At 37.0% G+C, this 26170-nt stretch overlaps 1 protein-coding gene across 1 annotated transcript; it reads left to right on the top strand.

The window, feature by feature from the left end:
• Positions 1 to 661: 661 nt before the first annotated feature.
• Positions 662 to 23214, top strand: LOC117293466 (sodium- and chloride-dependent glycine transporter 1-like). Its single transcript, XM_033775813.1, has 15 exons — positions 662 to 1083; positions 7099 to 7186; positions 8668 to 8902; positions 9711 to 9842; positions 11312 to 11546; positions 12199 to 12331; positions 13417 to 13551; positions 14160 to 14263; positions 15051 to 15175; positions 15834 to 15946; positions 17479 to 17625; positions 19018 to 19117; positions 19773 to 19873; positions 20668 to 20841; positions 21761 to 23214. Exons 2-15 carry the CDS (start codon positions 7115 to 7117, stop codon positions 21989 to 21991), a joined length of 2037 nt encoding a protein of 678 aa, XP_033631704.1. The 5' UTR covers positions 662 to 1083; positions 7099 to 7114; the 3' UTR covers positions 21992 to 23214.
• Positions 23215 to 26170: the final 2956 nt, after the last annotated feature.

The following is a 26170-nucleotide window of genomic DNA, read 5'->3' as shown; positions in this document are numbered from 1 at the left end:
GTTAAAATGATGTATTCTATAAGTATTGTTTGAAGCTTTGCCTGGTGTAGATAAATGGGAAGAAACTTCTCATGAAGACGAGCAGAGTATACCGTGCGAAACGTCGAGACCACAAGTACCGGCTTCTTTCAGATCAAAGCACTCACACAATCGAAATTTACACAGGGTTGTACCCGCCAGTTTACTATCTATTTAAAATTTATTCCTATATTTATTCTATGGTTGGAATGTTTTGCTCATGTACTGCAAATATAGTTGTCGAACTTGTCTAGACAGTAAATGTCCATTATTTTGAAGTCGACAGCATTGCAGTGTTAGAACTCTTAATCTCTCCCTCGAGTATAACATTGTCCAGGCCTCGCCGATTTTATGGTCTCGAAATAGTTGATGGTTCCCCTCCCTCTCGGTCGAAAGGGACTTTCGGACTCTATCTCCCCGGGACTCAGTCCTGTGAGGGTTCTCGACTCCAACCCTATTGATACTGCCTTGACCCATGATTCACCCAACAGCTCTGTTCACCCGATTGCAGTTTTCTATGGAGTGGAGGATTGGAAGTGCTATTGAAATGGTAATATCTGTCCACAAAATGTATACAGGTCTTTTGTTGGGTCGACATGTCAGGACTGTGGCTGGCTGGCAGTACATGTTGTGCAGTAGTTGATTCTAAAGCCTTCGCTATAATATGAACTGGGTTGAATTCATCCACGCCTGGATGAACGCGAAGCCGACTGCAACCCAGACGTGAACGTTCTATTCCCCTTCCTCGTGTTTTATAACCCGCATTGGACACAGTTAAATCTTATCATAAAACTGATGTTCAGTTTGTATAATAATTATACTCATGGAGGAAATTCCTCCGTAGTATACCCACTGGTCACAGCGTCTTGCACAGCACATCATCCCAGTTTAGCTCTTACCAGCTGTAAAGGGATTACTCTATATCAAGTATCCAAGTATCAAGTATTGGTCCGGAGATATACTTTTTGATTTCGGTTGGTGGGGTGGATCGGCACGCCACTGTACTAGTGTGGAAGGGTTCTACATCAGCTGTTCTCCATTGAGTGTTGTTATTCAAATTCAACCGTAAGTTTTTTTCATGATGATACAGTATTTGTAATTATTTGCTGGTATGTATTTCATATTTCTAAATAAACTTGTACAGCTTTGTGGTTTCTCGATTTTTTACCCGTACTGGAAACTGGTCAATGATTCAATGAAAAACGAAGAGTGTTATGTTTATGGTTAGTGTCAATGAAATTTGTTTGAAACAAATCATTGAAAATAAAAAAACAAGACTAAACTGGGGTTGAGAAATCATTTGATGCCGTTTTGGGGACTGTTTTCAGGCGATGCGATGGTTGAAAATTTGTATTATATATTGTAATACATGAAGCTGTATTTTCCCACAATCTAGTACTGTTTTTAGTAGATAGATTGCTGCATTCGCGTCTAGAAAATGTATGTAAATATTGACTTTACATTCCCTATAGCTACAGGCAAGAACTTAACTTTCCAAAGTGAACTTTTTGAAATTTAATTGTCGTACTGAGCGAAGACAAAAAACGGGTTTCGAACCTGTGACCTCTGAATTAAGTCTCTGCAACAGTTGGGTTTCTCATGGGTTCCTCTACAGGTTCAATTTATGTATTTCCTTCATTTACCGAGGGTGAGCCAAATCAGTTAAAATAAAACTGGTTTCCATTTGGGCCCTGCGAACAAACTAACACGTTAAAAGTAAACATAAAATCACATGATGAAGTGACGATATAAAAATTACGTAAATATTTGAGGATGTTACGGAAAATTAAAAGCAATTCCAACAAAAAACTAGACATTAAGTGTTTGTGAACAAACACGAAGCTGTTCCTTGTTGTTTTGCTTGGATTATGTGCTTCATTGCCCAAGGAATATATAACTGAAAAAAGGATTCAAAAAAGTTGTGTAGCTCTTGTTATAAGGTTTTACTTCCCGGTTGACCCGTAAGTAAAGGTCAACATGGGCCCACAACTACCGAAGATTAATCTGCAATGCCAAGGAGTCTATAAAATCGGTTGTGTAGATCTTGATATATAGTCCCACTTCCGGTTGACCCAGAAGTAGAGGTCAACTTGGGGTCACACTTTTCCAAAGCTTTTATTGCCTAAGAGTCTACAACTGAAGTTTGAACATTGGCTTTGTACTTTTTTAGATATGGGTTCACTTCCGGTTGACCCGGAAGTAAAGGTCAACATGGGGTCAAAGTTGTTTCAAACTAATCTTGAATCTGTTGTATAGTTCTTGAGATATGGTCCCACTTCCGGTTGACCAGGAAGTAGGGGTCAACTTGAGGTCACGTTTTTTTAAAGTTAATATTTTATGCCTAAGGAGTTTATAACTGAAAATATTTTTAAAATCTGCTGTATAGTTCTTGAGATATGGTGACACTTCCAGTTGACGCGGAAGTAGAGGTCAACTTGAGGTCACAGTTTTTTCAAATTAATCTCCAACCCCCAAGGAGTCTTTAAAAACAAACAGTTGAAAAGTCGGCCGTGAAGTTCTTGAGATACGATGCTGCAAAGATTTCCTAATTAATATGCATATGAGGGTCACTGGTGGTTAATTAATAAATAATTTTAATATGTTTTATGATAGGAATTAAGCTAAACATCCTAAAGCTTCCATTTGATATTATTTTACGTGTTTAAAAACACATAATTAATTTGTAGGATACTCCTTTATTTTCCTACTCCTGCCGATAGGGGGCGCTCTTATGAGACATTTCAATTGCACGATTTCTGCACCGTAACGTCTGTATCTGACTCTGTATTTGTATGTGTACGTCGCAGAGACCAAAACTGTCACAAAATGTCAAGCTATAATTTCCCCTATAGAACACGGCCCAGTTTTATGGCTCTGTCTGCTTCAACCAAACTCTGCCCATTTATTATACCACCATTCTCCGCTTACTGTGCAGGCGCTGAAATATCTGTACCATTAGTTCAAAGCAAAGATTACATGTGATAAGTTTCCCCGCGCACAAGCAAAAATATCCCTGCTAAGCTGTGAAATATGCTTTAAGTAAGCAATAATATCCGCGCTTCTGATGTGTCAATTCTTTGCTTCCGCAGTGAAGCAGAGTCAAATTGGACCAGTTTCACAAGATTTCCCCTCATGTACTAACAATCTTTTTTGACTTTACATGTTTGAAGTGTAGGCCTTACCAAACCTACTTACAGGGCAAAATTACATGGTTCTCATGACCACCAAAGTCTGCGCTGACGATCACCATTTCCCGCTTTACTGTGATGTGCAAGCTTGGAAAATAATGTGCGAACTTGGAAGCACACAAACAAAAGAAATCCCTGCTATAAGCAGTCTATTTCGCTTGACGTAAGCGCAGAATTCAATGCTTCTGCAGAGCACTGAATCTTTTTCATTAAGCAAGTTCCCATCATGACTCGACTAGTCGAACCTCAAAACTAACTACGACACTTGTCGAGATAAAATTAATACAGATTCTCAAGATTTGTGCCGCTATGTGCCGCAAAGGCAATATTAATTATGTTGCGAATGGGTGACTAGTGAATTTTACTACTCGACTAGTCGCACTTCAAACCTAACTATGACACTTGTCGAGATAAAGTACAGATTCTCAAGATTTGTGCCGCTATGCCGCAAGGGCAATATTAATTATGTTGCGAATAGTAGTAAGCAACACAACTGGTTCACCAAACAGGTAGTCGGGACAAATTTTGTAGTCGATGTGTGGACACGATTATAACGGAGTAGAGAAAAACAGTAGTCGCGACTCAAATAATAATTTGTAGTCGCGACTTTAACACTAAAGCACACTAGTCGCCCCTGCCTACTTTTGTCACAAGTAAAGCACGGTTTTTCCTGCGAATGCAAATCAAATTTTTAAGTCACTGTTTTCGCAGTGAAAGTTTCGCAGGAGTTGAGCACAATTAGTCAACTGTAGCAAATTTTTTGATGCGAATTGTGACGTGAGAACACATTCCCTGCTAAGCTGTAAAATACGCTTAGCGTAAGCACAGTTCCCTGATTACGTAAGCGCAGCGATTCTTTCCTTTAAATGCCATTGGCCCAGGACCAAACTACATAATAGCTTTTTAAACACAAAAAGCAGCTTAACCATGCCTAATGTTCAAGTTGTGAATCCAGGTATTCTGCTCAATTTCTGCAATTTTGTAAAGCAAAATGTTTTGCCTGTTTATTATAAGCAGCTCTATAAAACTGAGCCACTCAACCACCAGAGAAACGTCAGCATAATAAAATCTCTGCTTTTGTATTCCTGTCAAAGAGTTTTTCTTTGTCATGGTCTAATTTCCGAACGTAACGCGAAATACTGGAATTAGTTTAGGCAAATGGTCCCCGGCGCGAACAAGGTGACTTTACCCGTAAATAAATCCAAATCCCGGGCGGTCTATTTTCGTCGTCCACGCTCGTCGGCTGAAACAAACCCGGTCCACGACGCACCATGCTCAGGCTTGTCAAATTTTGGGAACAAGTCTAGACTTGTGCTAGTCGGTTACCGTAAGAAATCTATGTATATTGAACAAAAAAAACGCAATAACACCGGTCGAAATTGGTATAAGGACTTGGTCAAGTTAACAGTTTTACAATTTTGACTATTCAAATCAAGTTTTACGCCGTACCCATGATCTTTGAAAAAACATCCCCGGAAATACAGGTTTTTTAAAATAATTACACTGTTTCTATAAGTTCTGATGCTTTTAAAATGACCATCAATAAAATATATCCTAATCCAAAGCAATTTTGGGAAGTGTACAACATGTAATTTAATTTTAATCGAATAAATTATGTTTTGGAAAGCTGGGTTTGTTTACACTTCAAGAGCCATTGTGTTTGTGCACAGACACAAAACGTGCATTACATGACGTCAAGGTGACGTCGTCCAGAATTTTATGTCGGAAATCACATTAACAGGACCTGACTAGTGTATAGCTGAAAAAAGTTTCAGGATCGGCGGTCTACTTTTTGAGATATGGTGTTAACTTGGTTTGCTAATTAAATATTCACAAGCTTAATTAAGGCTTATTAATTAACCATTTTAACATTTTTTACGATCAGAATTAAGCTTATGTTCTAAGCTTCAATTTGGTATAATAAGCTCACTCTTTCGTATTATGGTTTAGGAGATTAGGCTGCCGCAAAAACGTGTACAAACACTATGGGATTTAGGGAGAAACAAAGAATAATAATAATAATAATAATAATAATAATAATAATAATAATAATAATAATAATAATAATAATAATAATAATAATAATAATAATAATAATAATAATAATAATAATAATAATAATAATAATAATAATAATAATAATAATAATAATAATAATGATAATGATAATGATAATGATAATGATAATGATAATGATAATGATAATGATAATGATAATAATAATAATGATAATGATAATAATAATAATAATAATAATAATAATAATAATAATAATAATAATAATAATAATAATAATAATAATAATAATAATAATAATAATAATAATAATAATAATAATAATAATAATAATAATAATAATAATAATAAAAATAATAAAAATAATAAAAATCTCGACGAAAACAATAGCTGTTCCGACTGGATCGGAACAGCTAAAAAGAGTAAACAAATAATACAAGAGTAAATATCATAAACTGTCACAGTAAGAGGAGGTTAATAAAAACAAAAAATCAATTTGTTTAACTTTAGATTGATACACCCTTTTGTTGTGTCTGTGAACTCAGTGGAAACAAATGATCTGAACTTAACTAAAACCGAAGTGACTAGCCCTTATTGGCCATGGCGGTCCCCCAATAGTTATTACAGGTTCAAATCCCGTTCGGGTCGTCAATTATTTGTCTTAGTTCGCCCTCTAAAAAAATGAACCAAACGTTAACCACTAAGTTCCCTTGTGGTTAATGACTTACTCAATTTTGTTTCAATTTGTTATTCTTATTTAAGAAGTGACTTGGATACGAAGTAACTTGGGTACGAAGTGACTCGGGTATGAAGTGACTTGGGTACGAAGTGACTTGGGTACGAAGTAACTTGGGTACGAAGTGACTTGGGTACGAAGTGACTTGGGTACGAAGTGACTTGGGTACGAAGTGACTTGGGTACGAAGTGACTTGGGAACGAAGTGACTTGGGTATGAAGTGACTTGGGTACGAAGTGAATTGGGTATGAAGTGACTTGGGTACGAAGTGACTTGGGTACGAAGTGACTTGAGTACGAAATGACTTGGGCACGAAGTGACTTTTGTACAGGTGCATTGGATGTGAGTTTACTTGGGACGAATTGACTTGGTACGAAGTGATTTGTGTACGACGGGAGCTGGGTACGAAGTGACTTGGGTGCGAAGTGACTTGGGTGCGAAGTGACTTGGGTACGAAGTGACTTGGGTACGAAGTGACTTGGGTACGAAGTGACTTGGGTACGAAGTGACTTGGGTACGAAGTGACTTGGGTACGAAGTGACTTGGGTACGAAGTGACTTGGGTACGAAGTGACTTGGGCACGAAGTGACTTTGGTACAGGTGCATTTGATGTGAGTTGACTTGGGACGAATTGACTTGGTACGAAGTGATCTGTGTACGACGGGAACTGGGTACGAAGTGACTTCGTTACGAAGTGACTTGTGTGCGAAGTGACTTGGGTGCGAAGTGACTTGGGTACGAAGTGACCTGTGTGCAAAGTGTTTTGGGTACGAAGTGACCTGTGTGCAAAGTGAAAGGGTACGAAGTGACTTGGGTATATAGTGACTTGGGTATAAAGTGACTTGTGTGCAAAGTGACTTGGGTATAAAGTGACTTGGGTATAAAGTGACTTGGGTATAAAGTGTCTTGGGTACGAAGTGACTACTGACTTGGGTACTAAGTGACCTGTGTGCAAAGTGATTTGGGTACGAATTTACCTGGGTACGAAGTGACCAACCATTCGCGTATCGTATTGTGTTGAATACAAAAACTCAGTCAATGTCGCATACCTCCGTGTTTTGAAATCCTTCATGCATGGTTAGACACGTCTTTCAACATTTCGTGTATTAATTTACATTATAATTAATTCCTTTTAACCAGACCTTAAAGCAGCAGTATGGCGGAAAACGGTGACGTCAAATCAAACGGTGACGTTAAAGGAAATGGCTACACTAAAAAGCCATTTACGGTAAGCACAGTCTTGAAACTCCATATTAATTAAAAGGTTTCTCCATCCATATTCTTATTTTTATTTTTTTTTAACAAAGAAGTCTTGATAACAATTCATAATAGTGTTTTATGTGCAAGTTTGATAACAAAATATGTCCAGATGCGCATAACAATAGTAAAACATACAGATGATGAAAAAGTAATAACGACAAAGCGATTTCAGTTTTACCTCGTAAAGAATGTACCTCCACTGCTATGCTTCGTCGTGGTCCCTGCGTAACAGCCAGTGCCGTCGATTTCACCAAATTCTTCCTAACTTAGGATTAATCTTAGGACTTAGGATGAGGTAAAGTTCCGTATCCAAAGGCGTTGGACACGAACCCATCCTAAGTTGGGACTGGCTACTCGTCCTAATTCCAGAAAGGATTAATCCCAGCGTTTCGTGAAATCGGCTGCAGGTCAAACCGAGAACGACAAAAGTGCACGCCCTCGATTGGTTGAAATGCTCCACGCAGAATACGCCCACGCTTATTCCACCAATCGAGGGCGTGCATTTTTTTATCGTTCTGGTTTTCGTTCTCGTTATCGAGGCCTGTGTGACCGGGAAGGACCTCCCCGCTGAAGGCGGAGTCACACTGCAGCGATAGCGAACACGATCACGATCACAACGCAAAGAGAATACAATCTATTGGTTGAATTGCTTCACGCATCGAGGATAAAGACTTTATAATTTGATTTTACCCTTACACCGATGAAACAATAGACCGTACTTTTCAGAGTGAAAAATATAGCCTAGTGGTTAGAGCCTACTGGTTCTTATGAAATAAACAAAGGGGATGAACAATAGTGCTGCCGGCCTCACTTCAGTTACGTTGAAGTAATCTGAACCGAAATACATGCTGGTAAAACATATTATAACATCCAGTTCATATCAGGAAGAGGTTTTTCACGTACACCCACGTTTTCCTGGAATAATTTGATACTCACTTCGGGTAAGCATCGAACCAAAGACCAACAGACTAGATGTATTGACCACTAGTATCTGCTCGTCTTCTTCTCTCCTTCTTCTTCTTCTTCTTCTTCTTTCGTGTAAGTACAGACTCAATTACATGAGCAAAAGCGTACTGTTCAGAACTATATAAGGCCATTGTTCAATTTCAATTGTTGAGGGTTTCCTACATCTGCTTTTCCTACAACTGCTTTTGCATATTTTGGAGTTCCTCGTAAATGAGGCTTATTGATCCAGAGTGGTCTTGAAAGTAGGGTTAAGCAAAATGAGAAATTTATTTTCGAAGTAAAACGTTCATTTGTTGATTTTGTTTAATATATAGGTATTTTTCATTTAATAACCGTTTGATCGCTACGAATGTGGAACTGCCATGCAATACCTTTAAATGAGCAGACGTGCCATTAAAGACTTGCACAGTCTATTGATCAATAATCCCCAATGCAGTGGAAAACTCTATTTCGATGTATACTTGCTAATTATTTCAATAACAGATCAACGGCCACAAGGTAAAGTTTCCCAAGTTACCAAGAGGACTGATGAAGTCATCATCAACTACAAGCTCCAATCAGGAGTTAGCCGAAGCAGTCTATGATGAAGATGTTGAAGAAGGAGAACCAAGAGGCAACTGGGGTAATAAGATGGACTTCATGTTATCATCAATTGGGTACGCAGTTGGGCTGGGGAACGTGTGGCGTTTCCCTTATCTCTGCTACAGCAATGGAGGAGGTGAGAATTACTAGTTATTGTTTTTCGAAAAAGAATCATTGTGAAAAGGATTGAATGTTCACTTAATGTGATGTTGTTGTTGTTGTTGTTGTTGTTGTTGTTTTTTGTTTAGTTTAGTCCTTTCGGAACAAATCTATGTGTTACTCATTAGAGCCTTTCAAAGAAATCAAAATTTATTATTGGTAAAACAGCCTTCAAAAGATGTCAAAAGTATATTCACACGAATGTCCGAGTAACTTTTGCTTTCTTCGAAATTTTGATTCTTCGGTATACCTCTGGTAATTACTCCAACGATGAATTGCCACAATATTTTGTTTGTTACAAGCACTGCAGCTGTTGATAATGTATAACATAAAAATAAAAAAAATAAAAAAATCCCATTAACAGGAATGTGGTTTTTGAGAAGGAATTTACAAATATTTAAATCTGCGGAAACGTTTCCCAGATTGTGTATTCCAATTACGAATTATTCACCTTGCGTGGACATAACTGCTCCAGAACTTCGGCGATGTCTCAAAAACACCTCAACCTTTCGAAATTAAATTCTCACAGTTAATTTTATTATAGATCTTCATTCCTGTTGGATTAAAAACGATTAACTACTTTGCCTTTAAAATTTGAAAAAAAGCATTCCCGAACAATAGACTTTGCAAAAGTTGTAGATATGTTGGAAGACTGGTGCCATAAACCACTTCGTTATGAAGTCTACACCAATCTTAAATGTTGAGCTGTTGTTCCACGAATCCATATTAGCATATATTTTCTTTCCCAATTATTGGTTTAACCTTTTCCGTCTCTCTCTCTCCAGGTGCTTTCCTGATTCCATACGTCATCATGTTGCTTATTGCTGGTCTGCCAATATTCGTGATCGAGATGGGGTTTGGACAGTTTGCTAGTCGAGGCTGCGTTTCTGTCTGGTCCATGTCGCCACTCTTTAAAGGTATGTGGAAAGTTGTTTTATTTATTTATTTATTTATTTATTTGTGTAATCGTTCAGGCTTTAAAGGCAGTGGACACTATTGGTAATTACTCAAAATAATTATTAGCATATAAACCTTTCTTGGTAACGGGCAATGGAGAGAGGTTGATGCTATAAAACATTGTAAGAAACAGCTCCCTCTGAAGTGACGTAGTTTTCGAGAAAGAAGTAATTTTCCACGAATTTGATTTCAAAACCTCAGATTTAGAACTTGAGGTCTCGAAATCGAGCATCTGAAAGGACTCAACTTCGTGTTACCATGGTGCGACAAGGGTGGGTTTTTTTTTCTTTCATTAATACCTCACGTCTTCGACGACCGATTGAACTCAAATTTTCACAAGTTGATTATTTGATGCATATATGCATCAACTGTGAAGACTAGTCTTTGACAATTACCAATAGTGTCCAGTGTCCTTAAGAACATCAAAAACACACAGCAACAAAAACTAGAAAAGTATGAAAACAATGAACACGCTGAGCTTTCAGATTAAAACCTATCAATTTGTTACGATGATTGTATCAACCGTGTACTTTGTCTTTTTAAAGACTTGCCCGGTTGCACCTCCATGGTTCTCCTCCATTATAACAAATGATTAACACTCTGGCTTCACACGTATCAAACAACTCCGAGGAGGAAAGAGGCAAGTGAAAAGCATATTCTTCCTCAAGAACCACCTTAGCTGGAAACAGGCAGAATACTGATGCTAATAACATTTGTACGTGTGTATAGCACTTTCCACAGGCGTTTCAAAGCGCTTTAGTGTTGTCGAGATGTGTTTTTAAAGGCAGTGGACACTATTGGTAATTGTCAAAGACTAGCCTTCACAGTTGGCGTATTTCAACATATGCATAATAAAACGAACCTGTGAAAATTTGAGCTTAATCGGTTATCGAACTTGCGAGAACAAAACACCCTTGTCACACGAAGTTGTGTGCGTTTAGATGGTTGATTTCGAGACCTCAAGTTCTAAATCTGAGGTCTTGAAATCAAATTCGTGGAAAATTACTTCTTTCTCGAAAACTATGGCACTTCAGAGGGAGCCGTTTCTCACAATGGTTTATACCATCAACCTCTCCCCATTACTCGTCACCAAGCAAGGTTTTATGCTAATAATTATTTTGAGTAATTACCAATAGTGTCCATACTGCCTTTAAGTGAAACTTGAATGATCTGATTGAGGATGAGTCAGGGATGTGAAGAGGGAGCTTGTTCCAGCAAGTTCCTGCTATTGATAATGCCCTATGACCATAGCGGGTATTCGTGCGTGGACCATTGGAAAGTTGTAGATGAATGTTGGATGTAGATCGAAGGCTCAAATTGTGATGACTCGTCACCAGGACCTGATCCCGCTGAGTTTCATAGCAGGTCTAGGCTATTATAATAGGCCGTTGATCCCGTTTTTTCCCCTTCTCTCTCATTGTTTTGACAGGCTTGGGATATGCCATGTGTATACTGTCCGGTTTGGTTGCTATCTACTACAATGTCGTCATCACCTACACGGTGTTCTACTTCTTTGCTTCATTCACGTCCGAGTTGCCGTGGAGTGACTGCAGTCAAGCTTGGAACACTGTAAACTGCGTGGTCAGAAAAGCAAATGGGACTAACTCGACCTTTTTGACAGAATATCTCAACACGTCGACCAGACCGTCACTGGAGTACTGGGAGTAAGTCACAAATTCCTCCAATAAAGAAACTCATAAAACACATTTTGCTGTTAGAGTAGGTCCTCTGATGTGCTAAACAACATCATTTTTATCTGCAGATTAAAGTCAGATCGTTTCGTACATAGGGGAACCAATTTGGCGCCAAATTGTAATGTAGTCGGCCTCTCAAATATAGTCCATAATTCGCGCAACATCCAGTACATTTTCTTTTTCTATTTTTCCACATGGAACTTAAACCTTTATAGGTTTATATCACACAGGGCAGTTTACATGCAACCAGTTTCAGGCAATCTCCAATAAGAAAAGGGCATTCACATTTAAATGTTCACATAGGCCTATTATACATTGGGACCGTAAGACATTGTTTGAAAATTACTCATGCGCTACCGAAGTGGTCATGTAGCATGCAGTTGGTTGCCTCCAAGTTGATTGTCAAAGTTTCCTCGTGTGACAAAATCCCAAGAAAGTCAGTGTGTTGGCCTGACCATTTAAGGAGATTGGGGGAAATATTTAGATTCCCGTTTTTTGTTTTTTTATGAAAGCCGCCAGTGGTTAAATTACCTTCTGGAAGGACTGACTTAAAACTTTCATTAAGATCTGTGAGCTCATTTACTAATTATTACAACTTCTTAATTTATTGTGGAATGTTCAGTCGGCATGTACTTGGTCGATCGTCTGGTCTGGAAGACTTGGGTCCCATACGCTGGCAGCTTGCTCTGTGTCTCCTCTTTGCGTGGACTGTTGTCTTCCTTTGCATCGTGCGTGGTGTCCAGTCTTCTGGAAAGGTTGGTCTCTATAGATGTAGGATTTGAAAATTGGGACCTTCAAATTCTTGTGTCAAGATTAACTCTATTAATGATAATATCTGGGTCTGTTGTTTCTAATGTTTCAAATTTGTATGTAGTTTTGTGTGCATTGTTGAATCTTTTTATTCACGAAACACATTTGCTGACTTGCTCATGGTTCAATGTATTTTGATGGATTAATTTCTTGAATTTTTAGTCCCTCCATTTTATGAGTTTAAGCTCTATACATTATATCTGGGTCTTTTGTTTCTAATGTTTAAAATTTGTATCTACTTTTGTTTGCATTGTTGAATCGTTTTTTATGTCGGTTATTTCTCGGTTTAATAGTATTAAAGCTTATTATTTTAGATTGGTCTTGTGTTTTTTATTTTTTATTTTTTTTGTTTTTGTTTGCCTTTTAGTTTTTAATTGATGGATCTTTGATTCATAATGCGCCTTATAATTGCTGAATCAATAAAAATACAAATCAACAACTGTAAAAACATGAAATACAGAACGAAACACGAGAAAGAGTATAAACCATCCACAATAATAGGTAAACATTAACGAAATAAGGAGTTCGGCTACTTTGAAAACGATTGGTTCCGACACGGGCTGTGAGAACTTAGTTGAGTTTACGAAGGCATCTGCAAAGACTCGCCAACTTGGACGGGTTGTAATCACCTTAAAGCCACTGGACACTTTCGGTAAACAGTGTTGTCCAAAGTCCCACACTTCGTGTAGCACAACTGCTACATAAAATTAAAAAAACTGTGAAAATTTAGGCTCAAACGGTCGTCGGAGTCGGGAGAAAATAACGGGGAAATCCACCCTTGTTTCCGCACGTTTCGTGTGTTTAAAATAAGTCCGTAATTCTCGATATCGAGAGTTGATAATTGTTTTAATGTTTTCTCAAAAAGTAAAGCATTTCATGGAATAATATTTCAAGAGAAGTCTTTCACCATTACCTTTTGTAAACCCTGTAAGTTATTTGTAAATTTTGTTTCTGTTCCGAAAGTGTCCAATGGCTTTAAATGAACATCTGAATTTATTGGAACATTTACTTTCATTTCTTCTCCTCTCAGGTGGTATATTTCACGGCTACTTTTCCGTATGTTGTCCTCTTCATCTTACTTATACGAGGGGCTACACTTCCAGGATCAGCACAAGGGGTCCTCTTTTACATCAGACCCGAGTTCAGCAGACTCCTTGACGCAAAGGTAAGCACTTTGATGTAAACAACATGTTGTCATCGTCAAACTATTTTATTTAAAGGCATGGGTTATTACTAAAAAAAAACATTAGCAAAACAAAATTACTTTGTAACAAGCAACGGAGAGCTGTTAACAGTAGATATAATACATTGTGATAAACGGCTCCCTTTGAATTAATGTAATTTTTTAGAAAAGGGTAGTTTCTTATTCAAATAATCAAAGACTCAGTCAAATTTGTTGTCAAATAAAAAAAACGTGACAATTTTGACTCAATATTGGTCGTCGAAGTTGCAAGGGAATAACACACTTATCGCACAAGTTGTGTGCTTTCAGATGGCTTGAGATCGAGACCTCACCTGAGGTCTTTTATTAATTTCAAATATTTTGTTTTTAAATAAATTACTTCTTTTCCAATTACTAACGTTACTTCAGAGGGAGCTGTTTCTCACAATTTTATAACCCTAACCCCAACATCTCTCCATGGCTCGTTACCAAGTTAGTTTGTATGCTAACAATAATATTTTGAGTAATTAACAATAGTGTCCAGTGCAAATAATGTCCACTTCCTGTTGGGCAGTATCTCACTCTCGGAGTCTCTGTTTTCTTTGCTTTAGGTCTGGAAAGATGCTGCTGTGCAGATCTTTTACTCTCTCGGTTCAGCTTGGGGTGGTCTTCATACCCTGGCCAGCTATAATAAATTCAATAACAACTTCAAAAGGTAGGATATGTGTATTATGGACTTGTGTTCTTGCAAAATAATAGTTAGCAAGTGAAGTTTTAAGATACACCCTGTATATAGTTGTACAAGTTGCCTTGTGGTGGTTATAAGAAGGTCCTTGTAAGGTACTGAGAAAAAAATGGCGGTTTACAGTTGTTCTTGAGTTGTTAACTACTGGTTGTCACATAATTTGCCGTGGTAAGAGCCGGTGGTGAAAAGAGGCATGCTTTACATGGTGTCCCCGCAAACGAGTCACTCCATGTCAGGTTTCAAAAATGTATTGTTTTGTTTTTAGATACCAGGTGATCTGGGATCGGTTTCCCAAAGAACTTTTTTGATAAATCTTAAACATCAGTCTCTAAATGCGACAGAGTGAAAAAGCAGTCTTTGAGGAGCCAATGTGAGGGACAACTCCTTTTCGAGTGGTCTTCCACTCTTTCAGATTGAAGTTTGCACATTTTTGCGTGATTTCTCACTCTGTTCTGGGAGTGAAACCGCTCTAAAAGAGTGAAATAACTACCACCGTTTTAAAGAGACATATGAGGGACAACTCGAAATGTAAAGAGTGGTGTTTATCTCTCGTTTACATTTAGAGAGCGCCATTATTATGTTTTGTGACATCACACTTTGCTGGCAATTAAGTTTGATTCCAGCAAAAGTTATCTTTGTGAAGTCGAGCACTATATATAGCCGTCTTTTAGGAGCAAGACAATGTAAACCTCAAGCCAAAAAAATCTTTACCCTTTCATTCTAAAAGTGTTCCAACTGTTTTCATAACTATTTTCAGGGATGGTATGATCATTGCATTCACCAACTGTTGCACCAGTGTGTTTGCCGGATTCGTCATCTTCTCTGTTATTGGTTTCATGGCTTACGATTCAGGACTGTCCATCGAAAGGGTTGCTGATACAGGTTTGATAAATTTATGCAAACAATTTGATTTAGTGATGGTGGTCAAATTTTGGTAATTGTATTTCAGTAAAATACAGGGAGTCTGGCTGAGAGTCAATTAATGGGCAGATTAAGATTTGATTAAATACAAGGGTGGTGCTTCACAGATGCTGGTATAGAGCTAAATTAAAAGCTGAAATTTTGATTACTGATTTCTGGCTAAGAAAGATAACTATCATGCAACTATTAATTAGGTACCTCAAACTATGGGACCATGAATGTCTGGAGCAGGTTAAACATCAGCCTTATGTATTATTAATAGTATAATTGATTGGTTTTCTTTTCACAAATAAGCTTCACATCCTTTAAAAGAAGGCTGAATTGAATTTTATGTTTACATCATTAAGAAATATGAAAAAATATGTAATTAAATGTACAACAAAAACATTGTGGCACGTTGTGGCATGTCAGTCGCATAAGACGTACGACATGTCACCTGAGTCAGTTTGACTCAATAGTTGATTCCAAATTACACGATGCTATTTGTGTTTTAGAGCTGGGGGGTTTTCTGGGAAACGAAAAATAATTACAAATATTTTGCTAACATTTGACCTCAATAAGCTCACAATGGGTTAATATTCTGATGGCTGTTTCTTATTTTGTATTAATCGATTTACAGGTCCAGGGCTTGCTTTCGTTGCTTACCCGGAGGCCTTAGCTCGGATGCCCGTCGCTCCTTTATGGTCCATCTTGTTCTTCTTCATGCTGTTCACTCTTGGCCTTGACAGTGAGGTAAACAATTCTCATTGTTATACCTCTGTGCAAATTGTGAAGTTTGATTGGTCGAGAACCAATCATGTGACGCGCAACAAAAACGCATGTTACATGGCTCGACGGGCCGGGTAACATGAAAAGTGATGTACACCGGTGTACTTTACCTTGATCGTTCCCAGCGTTGGTCGATTTCGCGCTGTGTACGAAACAACCGCGGGTTCGGGGAAGTTGTTTCTCGTTCGTCTGCTTATTAAACAATGAATAGTCCGCCGTAATAATATTTGACGATGACAACAGAACTTCGAGAAGAGGAATAACAATTATACAAAGGTATAACAAAACAATTGTTGCACACTGTGACTGGGGTCCATGGGTTTTGTACACCCTCGAGGGAAAATGGCACCCTCGGCTTCGCCTCGGGTTCCATTTTCCCCCTCGGGTGTACAAAACGCCATGGACCCCGTCACAGCGTGCAACAATTGTATATTGTTTTCTGAGGACTACGTGAAGTCTCGCATGTTCAAAACATGAGCTTTTCTGGTTATAAGAGCGTGATTTTCTCTCCTTCAATTCAAAGCAACCAATTTAATCACTCGATCAACTATTAAAGGACCTATGGTATCAATGCAAAACAGTAGTTAATGACGTGACATTTCAACCCTTTAGCGGGGTCTTTATTAGACTTGATTCCAGTCCGGTTCTCGTGCGAGAGGTCAATAAGCATATACGCCGTTAAAAATGTATGGCAACTGTGGTCCCGAGAATGGGACGCCGCGCGGCACAGGGGAGTTTCTGACGTCAGAACTGACAAATAAAAGGACTCTTGCGGGATTGGGACTTTATAGTCAAGTCTAGCTCGTTCTCAAAGGCTTTTGTTAAACCTTTGAGAAAGACTTCACAGAGTCGAACCGTCAGGCCATAATACCTATTTCCATACAATACATCATCATAAACACTTGATTAAACAACAGCGAGACTGAGACTGTCAATGTGAAACAAAATGTTGGCTGCACGTTACTTGCACACAGTCGCAGTCTCAAGGTTTGCTCAGTGTGCAATGGTTGTAAAATTACACTTTGATCTAAGAGTAATGTTTTAGCAATATTGTACAATTAAAAAAGAGCAAGTTTGGAGGGATGGTTTTTGACTGGTGCCAAACGGTCAATCAGCAGAAGAGTGGGTTTTGGAATAGACCTTATTGTAGAGTGGTTCAGGCAACTTCAAAACCACGCGGATTGTTACTTTCTTCATAACCAGCAAAGTACTGCAATTGTTGTGTCTGGTAGGACGCCATTCCCGTTGCACTGCACTATCCAACGGATGAGTCCAACCTCGGACGGAGGAGTCCAACCTTAGACAGGCTCATTTGACTTCTACTTTTTGCAAAACTATTGGAGACTTCAAACATGATATAGGTGTTGACTGTTTTAATAACATCGGCGAGGACGTATTTTATTTGTTCCTTGGTTTTTGATGTGCTTCCTTTCAAAAAAAAATCACACGAAAAAAAACTTTCGAAATAACTAAGTAAATTTCTTATATCAATTTAGTTCGTCACCATGGAAACCCTTATCACGGCACTAATTGATGAACTGAGCGACTTCGAGTATTTTAAGAACATCCGTAAACGCAAAGCGTTGGTGACTTTCCTCGTGTGTTTCTCGTTCTTTCTTCTGGGTCTACCCATGACTACAAATGTGAGTAGGAGATATTATTTCCAATAATATCCTTTTAAGTGTAGAACGACTATTCTGAATATTGTGCTCTTATTTTGCGTTCACCAGCAACGAGTCCATAATGTATATCTTGTCACTTTAGTAGCACTCCCTGAGTTGATTGTTATACAACTATTAATATAGTTCATCCACTTTTATTGTAGTTTCCATAATAATATCACGAGATCCTGTGACTATATTTTTCTGTATACAGTCCACTCTCTTTATAACAAGATCACATGGAATTGCCTCTGTATAACATACAATGTTGTTATAAGAGGACAGCAAAACAAAACAAAACACAGAGCAGAAATGAGATGCGGGACTGTCAATTGTACACTGAACTTCTTTATAGCAGTGCCTTTATAACAAGGACTGACTGTACCAAACCAAGTGTATCCCATTTGTCAATAGTTCAATATTGTCATTCTACAATTCCACGCATTTGAGTTACAGCTTCTTTAATATTGTGATTATCACACTGGCAACGGGAACAGCTGTTTTCTATTTGTTAGATGTTGTTTCGTATAACTATCCCACTATGTGTGTTTTTTTTTACGAACAGTGATTTATATTCCCTTTTCCATGTGTGGTAGTGGAGGTGTTAGTTTACAAATGGAGGCCCGTAGAAAATAATGTCATATGTGAAATGGCTATCCTATAATATGCCTATATGTTAGTATCGTCGTTAATTATTACAAGTGTGTTTATAAGTTGCTGTATTATTTAAACATTGGTGTTGTATAGCGCCAGTCATGTTTTCTTTGAACGGTGATTTCTGTAATTGAACTCTTGGTTTTATTATTTGACACCATTGATATATTTTTTCCAAGTATTCTATACAGTTGTATTATTTCTCTATTTTGTTTGATTTGCAGGTATTTGAGCAATTATTTTTATTATGAATTGTTCTGCTTTGTTGCAGTTTGCATTATTGCAATTTTTACAATTGTGTGTTCCTTTTCAATGCTTTGTTCGCAATGCTTTGTAGTTGTTTTGTCTTACCCCTTTAAGTAAGCCTACTCGTTACTTTATTCATTAGCTTGATATACTTCCACCTGGTTGCTTTCTGTACACTTCAAGTAATATTGTCTCAAGTTTAACAGTTTTTATTGTGAGGCGTTCAGGCTTTGTATGGGTGTTTTCTTATGAGACTCATATTTAAATGTATTTTATTGTTATTTATTGTATATTCTTATATTGCTTTTAAGTTAATATTAAGATGTTTTTATTTTTATACAGATTAACTGTTACAAGTTAATGAAGACAAGTTTTTAATAAGTTGATTTATTAATGTAGGCCTACGTTATGATGACTATTTTGTTTCATTATGTGTTGATGAAAATAATACTTTGACTATACTTCTCCACTCAGGGTGGTATCTACATCTTGACGTTGATGGATAATTACTCTGCGGGGTTCTCCCTTCTACTTGTCGCACTGACAGAGTGCATAGCAATCTCCTACGTTTATGGTTAGCATCTCAAATATATATCATCATAGCTACATAGAAATATCATGTCATTTTTAACATTATTTGATAAGCAGTGCAAAAAAAGCAGCGCAATAAACATGCTTACCATAATAAGGTTACCAGCCAAAATACCATGTCATACGTGCAAATTGTGACGACTGGTATCCCGCTCATTTCTGCTTATCATAAAGGTAGCAAGCAATATTTTTTTGCTGAAGTATATAGCTCTGTGATATTAGGCCAAGACCTTCCCTCTGGAGAGACTTTAGGGTCCGGGCGGAGACAGACTTTAGACCTAAACAAAAACTGAATGTCATTCTCAGATAAGATTCATCTTGGTCTGTAAGTGTTATTTTTGTCAAAGGATTCTCTTCGCAGAAAATATTAATTGCAAAACTTTAAGTCCGAGAAAAAGCACCTTCATGTACCCTGCAAGTCAAAACAACCGACTCGTCTCGAATTCATACTAACCCTTGATTCAAACTCTAGTAAGGTATATGTGCCCAATGTCTTCATTCCAGGCTACTGTTGAAGCATAATATCGATATACGATGTTATAGAGTGAAAATATGTCCTCCATGAAAATATCTTGTCCAAATACAGTTATTGTTTTGATTTCTTTGTTGATTGTTTTGATTGTTATTTGATACCTCAGGTATAAACAGGTTCATTGATGACATGGAAGTGATGGTCCCGTCTGGAATGGGGATCTATTGGAAGATTTGTCTTTCCTTCCTCTCTCCTCTTGTACTGCTGGTGAGTTTTGAGACTGGTCCAAAATAGACTTCCATGACACCAACTCCATACTACGTCTACATCCGCAATTTTGATTTTTGTTTTGGTCAGTATTCATATTGGCTACAGCTACAGGTCCTAAGTCAGATCCGTAACTTATAGTGGTGACATCCCATCATATTCGAACCACACCCCATTGATTGAGTTCATGTCCATGTTCAAATATTTTACTATGCGATTTAATGTGAGTACATATCTAGAGGTATTATATGATCGTAGATTGGTTTTATCTACGTATTGCTGATTAATAGGCAAAGTACACAGGTTGTAAAAACAAGAGTTGGGAAAACAATCTCCATAAGTTTTAACCTTTTCCAAACATACGCTACTACTCTGGCTCCGGCTTAGCCTCTGTCATCAAGAATGATACCGAAAATAGCTGCAGTGATTCTCGCCAAGAAAGTGTATATATCCATTACTTTCTTGAATATTTACCAATCTATGAACCTACCTTTAAGACTTTGTAAAGTTTTGAATCATGGTATTTCTCTCTCCGCATCAACCCGAGATATCGAGCCAAGAAAATGATATGACCATGCGTATTTTTTATCACAATTATATATGCAACTTGGTAACTGGTAAACAAAACAGCAAACTGTCTATGAACTCAATGTTCTGTCACTTTTCTTGGGGCACTAAACAGGAAGAAACAAGGATGCTTATATTAGACGTTTCTTGTCTGATGTGTATGAACATACGTCTTTAGAAAGCATCTAACAAGTTAAGAAATATTTCTGATTCTTCTTTTTCCGCAGTTCATCTTCATCTTCTTTTGCATAACTTACACCAAGCTAGAGTATAATGAGTATACATACACTGGTTTAGGTGAAGCACTTGGTTGGTTGATGGTTCTATTCGCAGTTCTAGCGGTACCAGCCTACGCTGTCTTTTTCGTCATCACCAAAGCGGAAGGGGATACTTTATGGGAGGTAAGTTTTGAAGTTCATTAAAGGTACTTTTTGTAGGCCAAAAAACACAATTTTCAAAGATTTACACTAAACTTACACAGTTTGAAGACAATGATAGTAGAAAGCTTCCCTGCAAATATTACTTGCAGATGAGGTGCTGTAGTTTTTGAGAAATGAGTAAAATAAAGTCATGGAAATAATTTTCGTCTCGGTGATCATCAGACGAAATTTATTTTAACATGTAAAAAGGTATTTTCATGACATTGTTTTACTCATTTCTCAAAAACTACAACACCTCAGCAACTAATATTTTAAGGTACGCTTTCTACTATCATTATCTTCAAACGGTGTAAGTTTAATGTAAATCTGTGGACATCAAAGCCCTTAACACAAACTCTAGTGTTATAATTAGAGGTCTTGAAGTCCTAAAAGGTGTTGTTTCTGGTCTATTCACGTTAGTAGAATAATTTGAATTTGTGACAAGCCCATTGGTGAAATTTCTATTTTATTTTCAAAAACAGTTTTGTTCATTTTCAAAAGGTGTAATTTCAGAAGAAAATGTTTTCATTTTCAAAGCAGTTATTTTTTATTTCGAAATAAGATTTCTTTTTTCAAAAGCAGCTATTTTTTTTATCTTTCCAAAAGCAGTTAATTTTATTTTCAAAAACAGTTTTGGTTATTTTCAAAAGGGTTATTTTCGAAAGCAGTTATCATATTTTCAAAATTTCTTTTTTTGTTTTCTTTTTTTTCAAAAGCAGCAGTTTTAACCATTTTTCAAAAGGGTTATTTTCAGACGCAGAGTAATGTCTATTTTCAAGAGCAGTAATTTTGTATTTTCGAAATCAGTTATTTTCAATTAAAGTACTGACACTAACCGACTCATGATTTTGGTATTTTTTTTTTTTACAATAATGTTAATTAATCTGTTTACTCTCAACAGCGTGTGAAGTTTTCAGCTCGACCAAGTCCCGAATGGGGACCCGCTGCAAATAGGCATCGTAAGTTAGCTGGTTACCCACCCCTAGGTGAAAGTAATCAATCAGGAGTCGTGCACCAGGTACCAGGTAACTTCTCACCAAGTTCCTTCACACCTCACCAGCCGCCACCGTCCTACGCTTATACCTTCCCAAATATACAAGACGGATTTGTATACCACGAAACGTCAATTTAAAGTGTTTTTTTTTTTTTTAAACAGTACAAATTTTGAGCTACTATGGGAATAATCATCTTGGTAAGGGATACGAAGTGTGACTGTCAATGGTTTGTTTGCCAAATATAGTATTATTTTTGGAAACAGTATGTTTTAGGTTTTGGTTTGTTGGTTGTTTTTCTTTTTTTCTTTGTTATTCAAAGGTATACATTTAGAGTTAATATTGGTATACTAATCTTGGTAAGGGTTAGGAACTGTGACTGTCAATGATTTTGTTTTGCCAATTATATTTATATATTATAATGTACCCAGTCAGTTTCCCTTGTGGTTTATTATTATTGTTTTTTTTTTTTGGGGGGGGGGGTATTCATCATTATAAATTTGGTATAATATTCTTGGTCATAGTACCAGGCTACTCTGCTTGTTCACATCAAACACTCTTGCATTGCTGAGTTGTAACTCGTAGAACAAGAAGCTATTCCAACAGTTGTATTCCAAGTACTGCATCTCTTTGGAACTCCTTGCCTGGTGCATGTTTCCTCCATCCTACAATCTAGGCTGTTTTAAGAAGGATATCAATTCCTACCTTCAACTCGAGTTAAAATAGTTCAGGGGAGTTAACTCCCCTGAATTACTTTTGTCTCAATTGTTTTCTTACTGTATCCCTTTCCCTTTATACATGTTCAAAGAGCGGTCATTGAGCCTTGTTTGTGGCAAACTGCATTAAAACTGCATGACTGTCATGTTTGTAAAATATCAAACATTATGCTGTATATCTCGTAGAAAAACGACAATTTTTTTATACGCACATGATATCGGTCACCAACGCAAACAACTTTTTTTTTTTTTTTAAGATTTTAATAAATTATTGCTGCTGATGTACCTCTATAGAAACTGCTTACTGGACAAAGTGTATTCCTCTAAATAATGTATAAACTCAAGACTTTTGTGGACTGTGTTTTTCTATGTTCTTTTGTAAAGAATCCTGGCTCAAAACGTAGGCCTAATGACTATATTTAAAACCTATAACAATATATTTTTGATACTATTTTTAATTGTATTTTACATTTATGAATGTAATCTTATTCAATTAGAGGTAATTTCAAGATCAGTTTGTTTGCTCTATTAAATATTTTACACTTGTATTAAATTGCTGTTTTTTATGAATGTAATTATTAAATATGAAAGTAATTTCAAGTTTAGTTTGTTTTCTTAATTAAATATTTTACTTTTTTTATATTTGAGTGTTGTTGTTGTTGTTGTTTTTTATTGTATGGGCCAAAGTCTTTCTTGTGTGTGCATATTGAACACACTTATTTATTGGTACTCAACATAACGAGCAATAGTATGAAACATTTTGAGAAACGGCTCCCTCTGAAACAAGGTAGTTTTTGAGAAAGAGATCATTTCTCATTGAAATAATAAAATACTTCAGCTGAAGCCTTTTACTGTGCATCTGAATGCACACATAGTAGTGCAACAAGGGTGTTTTTCTTTCATTATTCTCTTGCAAAATCGATGAGCACTTTAGCCCAATTTTTCACAGGTTTGTTATTTTATGCATACGTTGGGATACACCGAGTGAGAAGACAATTACCAAAATCGAAACCTGGAAGTTGTAACTTTTCGGCTATAACAATCAATCGCACCCCATGCGTTAATAAGCCTAAAGCGTGGTATTCCATGCGTGACCTCTGTGTGAATATTTAATACGTCAAAAGGGCTTCTGGAATTCTGTCAGTTTCGGCCTTTTGTGGAAAGTCTCAACCAAAATAATGTACTTGTAAATTAAATTGTCGTTATATATGAAAAAAATCGGTGCAACTCGTAAAAGACGACTTCAAAAAGAAAGAAAACAAGTCCCAAAACCTCGGAAAATTTTCCCGTTATGAATGGCGGTAACAGTCCTCAATGGATAGACCATTTAATATTCTTCCCCAAAAAGTTACAAACGAGACCGGATCGTAGCTAGTCCAGTCAGAAGCACTTTGGACTAATTAAATATTCAAAAAGAGGAGTCACGCACGAAAAAAAACGATGAATAGTTTTCAGATAAAAGGAAAGGAATTTCAGTGTGCTGCGGATTGATTGATTGAACGTTTCAGATCGGGCTGATTAATAACCCAATAGCTGTTCATAATCTCAATTATTAACTGCAGAAAAACAGTCTTCAAAGACTAAATGTTACTTGTTTTAGTTGACTACACTTTAATGTCTGAAACAACTTTTCAAGTTTGTATGAATATATGTTAATGTTTACAAACAATACACATAATTCAGCTGGCAAATATAGAGGAAACTTGGAATATCGAAATTAACCAAAGCTTAATATTGCAATAAATCAGAGGAAAGTGTTAATGGCGCAACCATTATCCAAATTGTCTCATTAAGTGTGCGTTAAAAGGAATGTGTACGTTTAATTATATTGGTAATTACTCAAAATAATTATTACCATAAAATCTCACTTGATAACGAGTAATGGGGAGAGGTTGACAGTATAAAACATTGTGAGAAACGGCTCCCTCTGAAGTGACATAGTTCTTGAGAAAGAAGTAAGTTTCCACGTTTTCGATTTCGAGACCTCAAGTTTAGAATTTGAGGTCTCGAAATCAAGCGTCTTAAAGCACACAACTTCGTGTGACAAGGGTGTTTTGTTCTTGCATAGTTATCTCGCAACTCATCCTCTCAGATGACCAATCAAACTCAAATGTTCACAGGTTTGTTATTGTATGCATATGTTGAGATACAGCAAGTGAGAAGACTGGTCTTTGACAATTACCAATAGTGTCCACTGTCTTTAAAATTAATGGCAATACAAACTTACCTAGTTAGAAGTACAATGACTTTCGATAGTATAAGGCATTTTGAGATTCATTTCAAAGTAATGTGGTTATGGAAAAATACATAAGTTTTTATCCCCCAACATTTGAATCTGAGAAACGTTACTGTTATGGCTAAAAAAAAAAATATCTCAGATTGTCTATTCCAATTGCGGATTATTCTTTCTGTGTTGACATATCATTTGGTAAACCTCTACCATTGCAAATGAAGGGATACCGACTTTAAAACAAATGATGCTTGAGTTTTCTTCCCAGCATCCCCCTCCCCTCCTCCGAATCACTGATGTGTGGCATTGTCCAGCTTAGGATATTGATATCATCGCGTATGAGCTGGCGGTGTGGACAAAATATTTAAGAATATAATTTTTGTCAGTGAGTGCTGACAGTGGCTCTTATTTGAGTTAAAGCTGTTTTTAGACTTAAGTTGCTAGCATTTGTCCTCCCCTCACATAAAATAAACCCAGCATAATATAATGGCAACTGAACACCAAAACTTTTGGACTATGGTGGCATGCCTGATCCCATGTAAAGCATAATCAGTTTACTGGAACATTCCCCAGTCCATTACTATTCATTACTATTTAACACCCACATTGAAGGACTCTGATAATATTGTGATATTCCTGATTCCATGTAAAGCATAATCAGTTTACTAAGGCAGTCCTCAGTCTAACACCATACAGCAACTCAACACCCAAACTGTTGGACTCTGATTATGGTGGTATACCTGATTCCCATGTAAAGCATAATCAGTTTACTAAGGCAGTCCTCAGTCTAACACCATACAGCAACTCAACACCCAAACTGTTGGACTCTGATTATGGTGGTATACCTGATCCCATGTAAAGCATAATCAGTTTACTTGAGTCCTCAGTCCAACACCATTCAGTAACTCAACACCCAAACTGTTGGACTCAGATTACGGTGGTATGCCTGATCCCATGTAAAGCATAATCAGTTTACTGGTGCAGTCCCCAGTCCATCACCATTCAGAATAATTAAACAACCAAACTGTTGTACTCTGACTATTGTGGTATAAACTTAACCCCATGTGAGACATCGTCAGTGAACTAGTTATGACTAGAACAGTTCTCAAATCCATCACGCTGTTGGACTTTGAAGGGTTGTGAAATTGGAGTTATACCTTCACATGTCAATATCGTAAAAGAAAACTACTGTAAAAACCAGGGGCCAATTTCATAGAGCTGATTAAGCAAAAAATTCGCTTAAGCACGAAAATAGCTAGCTTATTTTGCATATGTTACTGGCCAAAATGTCATGCCATATACAATGCTTGTGACTGGTAATTAGCTGTTGTTTATATACTAGCATAACAATTGAGTGGAGTCTTGGCCAGTAA

The sequence above is a fragment of the Asterias rubens genome, chromosome 8 (assembly GCF_902459465.1).
Source record: "Asterias rubens chromosome 8, eAstRub1.3, whole genome shotgun sequence".
NCBI lineage: Eukaryota > Metazoa > Echinodermata > Asteroidea > Forcipulatida > Asteriidae > Asterias > Asterias rubens.
Note: the sequence above shows the minus strand (reverse complement) of the source record. Positions and strands in the feature narration are given on the sequence as shown.